The 6,380-nt window shown below is 55.1% G+C and overlaps 2 protein-coding genes across 3 annotated transcripts; both read right to left on the bottom strand.

The window, feature by feature from the left end:
* Window positions 1–290: 290 nt before the first annotated feature.
* NSUN4 (NOP2/Sun RNA methyltransferase 4) lies at window positions 291–3,824 on the bottom strand. Of its 2 annotated transcripts, none has more exons than XM_037403798.1 (6): window positions 3,709–3,824; window positions 2,891–3,321; window positions 2,577–2,731; window positions 2,257–2,411; window positions 1,481–1,605; window positions 291–713 (listed from the first exon to the last, which is right to left on the bottom strand). In XM_037403798.1, exons 1-6 carry the CDS (start codon window positions 3,808–3,810, stop codon window positions 440–442), a joined length of 1,242 nt encoding a protein of 413 aa, XP_037259695.1. In that variant the 5' UTR covers window positions 3,811–3,824; the 3' UTR covers window positions 291–439. The 2 variants fall into 2 exon arrangements, with proteins under 2 accessions (XP_037259695.1, XP_037259696.1); XM_037403799.1 differs by having other exon boundaries at window positions 522–713; window positions 2,274–2,411.
* Window positions 3,825–4,776: 952 nt separating this feature from the next.
* On the bottom strand, window positions 4,777–6,256 carry LOC119155313 (cytochrome b-c1 complex subunit 6, mitochondrial). The gene is made up of 4 exons (XM_037403794.1): window positions 6,141–6,256; window positions 6,012–6,035; window positions 5,543–5,704; window positions 4,777–5,039 (listed from the first exon to the last, which is right to left on the bottom strand). Exons 1-4 carry the CDS (start codon window positions 6,180–6,182, stop codon window positions 5,007–5,009), a joined length of 261 nt encoding a protein of 86 aa, XP_037259691.1. The 5' UTR covers window positions 6,183–6,256; the 3' UTR covers window positions 4,777–5,006.
* Between the last annotated feature and the right edge of the window lie 124 nt (window positions 6,257–6,380).

A 6,380-nucleotide genomic window follows, 5' to 3' on the forward strand; every position in this document is an offset into this window, starting at 1 on the left:
TCAGGCTGCTCTTTCTGAAGGTAGGAGATAAGCGGAGACAGATGCAACTCAATTATGCAGATGGTGAGGTCTGGGTCAGAAAGGCTGAGATCCCCAGATGGTGTTTGTTAACTCAAACCAGCTCATGTAGGATCAAAGCAGTCAGACAGGAGGGAGAGAGCAGCAGCCACACAGGGCTATTTACCCCATCCGAGGCGGACAGAAAAATTGCTGCATCTGATAAGATATCTCTCTCTTTCCTAAATTAAACACCTCAGTCTCCAACAGATAAATATTCAGAAGATTCCACAGCAGGTCTTTATCATTTATTCTCTAAATCTGCCATAAAAAAGCAGACTTCCTTTGGGACATTTTAAAAAGAAAAATAAATACAAAGCAGTTTTGCTTTTCCTGGAAATCTGGGTTATTTCCTGATAGCCAGCAAACACAGTCTGTCACTCTACATCCGACATAATTTGCAGAAATACATAGGTCCGAAGTTGGCTGTGAGGTTAGGCAGAACAAGCTCCCCCAGCTGGCAGTCTGAGAAGAAGCAAAATGTGTCCTGGAAGAGTATCCGAAAGTGGCTCAAGTCCTCAACGCGGACACTGACGTTAAACTGGGCTTCTGCGATTTCTACTGCTCTCTCAATCACATGCTCATTCTGCAGCGGGGAGAGGGAGCACGTAGAATACACCACCTCTCCTCCTGGCTTGGTAGCAAGAATCCCAGCCCTGCAAGCAAGAACGAACACACACATCATCACGGGAAAAGGAGGATTGTGTGGAGCACCAGCATTCCCACGCTGAAACTGGGAAGTCAACACATAACTCGTAGGAGTTATCTCCACAGGCTCAAAGTCTCACTGCGTCACCGCAACTTGAGGACTGTTTTAGAGCAGGGTCAGAAAGGTGCTTAGATTGATAAAGTACCTAACATGGAAGAGACACTACTGGAGAGCAGCTGGAAGGAGTAATCCTGCACTCACCTCCAAGGGAATGGGATAAGAGTACATACAGGAGAAGAGGCTCTTGCAGGTCAAGTGCTGCCATGGGACTCTCCAATCTGTTTCCTCACTGACCCAGCTTGCAGCCAGCCCACCCATCCTTCCCAGTGAAATGGGGTGACAAAGTGCCCCCATGTCCTCTCCATGTTGGGAGATGTGGACACTTGGGAATCCTCCAGGGCTGACTGCCGGGACCTGAGAGATCACACAGCAGGACAACGCTACAGCCATCCCGTTCCTTTAGACACCTCTCCCTACCTCCTATAGCCACTGCTAGGGACTGGAAGGACACGTGACCTGACTGAGGACATTTGCACCTTCTTACACATACTATTATTTTGATGTGTTCAACTACTGCTAGGCCAGAAAACTACACATGGTTTCCACATTTCCCAGGTGGGGACACACAAAAGAAGAAGAGGTTTCAGTGCTGGCCATTGGAGGACTGCTACCATAACGCAAACAGCATCAAAACACAGCATCGAGCTCGCTCACATCAGCAGCTGCAGCTGTAGCATGGGCAACATCTGACGCTCCTTGGTTCGTTTCTTGTGGAAGATGTTGTTCTCCTCCTCCATTACAGAGTGCCTGTCCGTCGTGCAGGGCACATCCACCAGGACCTGCAGCAGCAGAGGTCCTGCATCAGTCCTGGGCCCAGCTCAAGCTCAGTGAGTCTCCTGGTGTCACCTGCCCCTTGCCCAACGCCTCCACCCTTGCCACGCACCTAGCTGATGCTGCCTGAGCGCAGGTGTGCACCCACAATGAACTGTAACTTGTCTGGCTGCTTTTTTGTTTCTGGTATGTGCGAACAGACACAGAAGTGCTGGATAACATCACACTCACACACGTTCTCATTTAACCTTTCTGCTCTGTGCATCTTCCTGGTAGGCGTTACTGCAGTACCTATGGCTACAGTGATACATGGCCACAGCTCCTGCAGTGGCATCTCCCAGAGAAACAAACCCAGCTCCTGCAGATGAGATACAAGAATTATCTAATCCTTACGTTTAACCCCTTCCAGGTGATGGATTAGAACAGGATTTTTAGGAGCTACTAAACAGGTACAACCCTAGTTGCCCATATCCACCAGATCCTGCAGGAAGGGTATAGCAGGAGGAAATATTACTCCATATATGGCTTAGTCTTCTTTCTATGCATTTAAGATTATGGAAAACCATACAATTATACCATAGGATAAGCTGCTGTCTTCCTCTAAAACAGGAGGAAAGTGAACTAGATGGGTTTACCTTCCCTGGCTCCCCATCACCTACCTTATGGAAGGTGCTACCTTTCAACTGCTCCCAGTCCCTTCCGTCGCAGGATGTGACGCTCACAGCTTCCCTGATTTCTTTGGGAACGTAGCTCTGGAGAACCTGGTACAGCCTCTTTGTCCGGGAAATGGAGATGTCATTGGCCGCCAGATGCCCTGCGAGGCCAAAATGGGCACACTGGGAATGTCACTCTTGCAAAAACACAGCCGATTCCCAACTCTTATAACCAGAAATTATTAACGGTCAGACATTCATGGGCACAGCATACTCTTCCAGCGCTGTTTTACACATGGGGACAAGGAACACCCACCTCCACTTACCACAAACCCCAGTCTGCAGCAGAGCCAGAGTCTTGCCACCCGGAGCCGCACAGAGGTCCAGGACAGAGTCATCCGGCTGCACGTTGAGCGCCAGGACGGGCAGGAGAGATGCTGCATCCATGAGATAATAGTCCAGGAGCCCCAGAACATCCGGCCTGGAAATCACCGGTTTGCGTAAAAAAAGCAAACGTGTGAGAGAGAAAGAAAACAGCAGTGGGCAGTGAGGGCAGGGATGCAGAGAAGCAGCGAGCGCTCACACACGTGCAGCCCCGAGGCTGGCAATGACAGCGAGTGGTCCGTCCCAGGGATCTCACCGTGCAGGGCGAAAACGTGTGATGTCACCCCTGGGGAAGGTGTAACATTTGATGTTGGAGCTGATGGAAGCACGAAGTGGTGGTGACGTCTCTGCCTCTGTCATCGCCTCTGCCTGCATCACTGTCCTGCCCCGGGCAGAGCCCTCCTGGGATCTGTTTTCCCCTCTCCCCCCTTCCTTTGTGGCTGCACCCTGCTGCAACTGCTGCGCCTCTTTGTGGGCTTGGGAAATAAAATCGGTGGCATTCAGCAGCTCCAGCTCTTGGGTGACGTGGTCGACAGAAGAGAAGTTGTTGAGCAGGGCGCCGTACTTCTGCTCGCAGAGCAGGCTGGCTCGGACGGAGGGCCACAGGTCCCTCAGCTGCAGGCTGTAGGTGGTGTCGAAGTGGTGCAGGGCCAGGCGTGTGGCCGGGATGCGGGGGGCCGTGGTAGCCTCGGGGGAAAAAATACCAGAGATGTTAAAAGACAAAATACATCCCAACGACTGTCCCCAGCCTTAAAGTTTTTCTGGGAGAATCCAGTCCTGGGTTCTGTGCTGCCAAAAGTCCCTGGGGCCTTTCTGCAGCCCCGGAAAGCGACTGTGCCCGTGACACCCTGGGCTGGTGGTCCCCTGGGAACGCCTGAAGGGGGCTGGGGGCACGGGGCGGGCACGCAGGGAGGGGAGCGGCTGCCTACACAGCGGTGCAGCGGGGGTGTAAGGAGCGGGGGTGCTGCAGGGTGCCGCGAGAGGCAGAGGGGTGCGAGGGGGAGAGCAGGGGGATGCAACGGGGAGCGAAACGGGCGGCGGCGTGCGGCGGGTCCCCCCTCCGGCCCCGCTCACCCACTTCTTCTTGTAGCGGTGCCGGCGCGGCCCCGGTGCCAGCCCCGGCGGCGGCCCCCGCCTCAGCAGCGCTGCCGCCGCCCGCCCGCTCAGCGCCGCCATCGCCCGCGCTCCGCCGCTGCCCTTCCGGGGCGGGACCGGCACCGGCACCCCCCGCCCCTCCCCCCCCCAGCACCGCCCCCCCGGGGTGCTCGGGCAGCGGCTGCCGGGAAGGTTCCAGCAACGGAGCCCCTCGGCTCTGCGGCAAGACCGTGTGCCCCAGGGGAACACCCCCCCCGCAGCTCCGGGAATTAACGTGTGACGTTCACCCTGGCAAAGCCCCGGGGCACCGCGCTGGCGGCTGAACTTGAAGTCCACCAGCAAGAGGATTACGGACGGCTGTGTTGGTAGCACAGTCAGATCTAAAAGGTGGTGCTTTGCTTTCCACTTTGAATAGCCGAGAAGGTTATTTTCTTTTTCATGTAACATGCCTGTGAAACTTCCTAGTTCTCTTGCTACTAAACATCCTCCTCGGAAGAAAAACGGGCAGGGCACGAGCAGGACAGTCCCAGGTCAGCAGAAAGGGCTGGTGACTCAGACACAAGGGCTTCAGTTCCCCCCTCCCCCCGGTGACCCTTCCTGCTCCGGCAGAGGTTTCAGCAGGTGGAACCACCACTGTGCCCATCTGCAGCCACGTGGTCGGTCACTCCGAGCAAGAAGGCAAAGCCAACCCCAGCCTGGAAGCTCTTCCAGTGGCTGGTGGCAGTAGGTGACAGTGAGTGAGGAACAGCTGAGAGTCTTCCCTCAGCTCTACTCTGCTAGAAAAGGGTCACTCCCTTTAATTTAGCCAGAACTTAGTGCATGAACAGTATTGGTGTTGTGGGGCTTGGTAATAATCTCCGTGTCTCCAACAGATAAATTCTCCCATGGGATCAGGCTCCAGCTGCTGCACATCACAGCTGCACAACAAGGATTTTCCCACAAGTGGGAAAAAGTCTCCTCCCACAAACTGGGCTCCAACACCCACTGATTTCATCTTAACCTAGTACAAGTCAGAAGCACAAGAACAAGGGAATAAACAGAGGGTACTTCCATGGGAACTTTGAATGTTTAATATGGAAAATCACAGAACATCAACATGGGTTTTGCGTGGCTGCACATCTTCCACGAGAACAGTTGCAGTGACATGCTGACGCTCGGTCGCTGCCAGGCAGTTTTGTTTGCTCTTGGCATGGAGGATGAACGGGCAGGAAGCAGTACTGTGAACCCAGGAACTGCTGACACGAGCTGTGGAAGCAGATGGACAATCACGCCCACCTTCACTTCAAGTTCTTAAAGAGTTTGTGAGCAACCTAAAACAAAGAGACAAAGCACTCAGTAACTCATAGTGTAGGGCTGGAAATCGGTAAGGTGTTACCACCTGCCTCTTGGTTTTCTTGGCCACTAACACACATGGCCCCACAGGACTCCGCTCTTCTCAAGGCTTTGCATCAAGTCACTCAAGAAAAGTAACAAGCTGAGATTTTCTACAGAGTTTCAGCTCATGTTAAAAACGTTTAACTGTAAAATGGCAAACAGAACACAGAAACAGCAGAATGCCATCTGCAGGGCAGAAACCACGTGTTTGACTTATTCGTTTAATGACCTACCAAATCCCAGTTAGAACTCTTATAACAAAGATGAGCCAAACAAACGTTTAACAAGAAAAAGCATCAAGGCTCACAGTTCTTCAAAGCTCCCTCTGAGCAGCTACCACATCTCACACTTGAGCTGTCTGCACTTTTGGAAGTGTGGCTAAAGGCAGCTCTGCTCCCACCACCTGCAGGGATGTTGCAGCCACAGGTGCTGCACTTACGCAGTGGTCCCTAGCGTGCAGGAAGTCAAAAAGCTCCTCTGTGCACTGCTCTTCTGTGTGGGACCTGGAGGACACCCGTGCATCACACTGCTCCAGCCGCTCCCGCGCCTTCACGCATTTCTCTGTCTGCTCGCAGTGCTCCCGGACCGTGGTTAAAGGATCCTGCAGAGACGGGACTGCCATGAGAACAGAGACCTCGAAACACCGCTCTCCCCCAAGACCCAGCGACTGAAGAGGGAGCCGTATATTCACATCGAAGCTCGGATTCAAGCTGCCTCCCCGCTAAGCTTTGGATCTGCCGCACTGAGCAGCGAGGGGGGCCCAAGGCCCTGCGAGTTTCAGCGCTGAAAGGCACCGGCCATCTACCCCCGGGAGACTCGTGACTGCAGAGCTACAGGCCTCCTCCGCCGCCCCCGAGGCCCGCCAGCTCCCCGGACAGGGGCGCACCAGGCCCCGCTCCCCGTCTTACCACCAGCTCTTCCTCTTCCTCCTCCTAGGGAAAGAAAAAAAAGGACAGCCGTTACCGACCGCCCAGGCCCCGCGGGGCTCTCAGCGCCGCCCCCGCTGGCCTGGCCCGGCCCGGCCCAGCCCCGCTCACCTCAGGCTCCCCGGCGTGAACGACGGTGTCGCGCAGCCCCATGCCTCCGCTCCCGACACACAGAAGGACTCGCCAGGGTCACCCACCGGAAGTGCCGCTGCCCGCCCCGGAAGCGGAAACGCTCCCACGGCGCGTTGGGCCGGCCCCCCCAGGGTAACGCCTCAGGCCCTGACGCGTCCCTTCTAAAGATGGCAGCCGGCGGCGGCTGCGCTTGTGGCCGCCTCAAGATGGCCGCCGCTC

The sequence above is a fragment of the Falco rusticolus genome, chromosome 11 (assembly GCF_015220075.1).
Source record: "Falco rusticolus isolate bFalRus1 chromosome 11, bFalRus1.pri, whole genome shotgun sequence".
NCBI classification, from domain to species: domain Eukaryota; kingdom Metazoa; phylum Chordata; class Aves; order Falconiformes; family Falconidae; genus Falco; species Falco rusticolus.

Coding starts and splice junctions, on each gene's coding strand:
- LOC119155313 (XM_037403794.1), bottom strand. CDS start 6,182: ATGGGGCTGCGCGACACCGTCGTTCACGCCGGGGAGCCTGAG. Junction 5,705..6,011: donor AGGAAGAGGAAGAGCTGGTG/GTAAGACGGGGA, acceptor CCGTCTCTGCAG/GATCCTTTAACCACGGTCCG. Junction 5,040..5,542: donor TGCACGCTAGGGACCACTGC/GTAAGTGCAGCA, acceptor TCTTTGTTTTAG/GTTGCTCACAAACTCTTTAA.
- NSUN4 (XM_037403798.1), bottom strand. CDS start 3,810: ATGGCGGCGCTGAGCGGGCGGGCGGCGGCAGCGCTGCTGAGGCGGGGG. Junction 3,322..3,708: donor ACCGCTACAAGAAGAAGTGG/GTGAGCGGGGCC, acceptor TTTTCCCCCGAG/GCTACCACGGCCCCCCGCAT. Junction 1,606..2,256: donor AAGGTAGCACCTTCCATAAG/GTAGGTGATGGG, acceptor CTGCTGCTGCAG/GTCCTGGTGGATGTGCCCTG.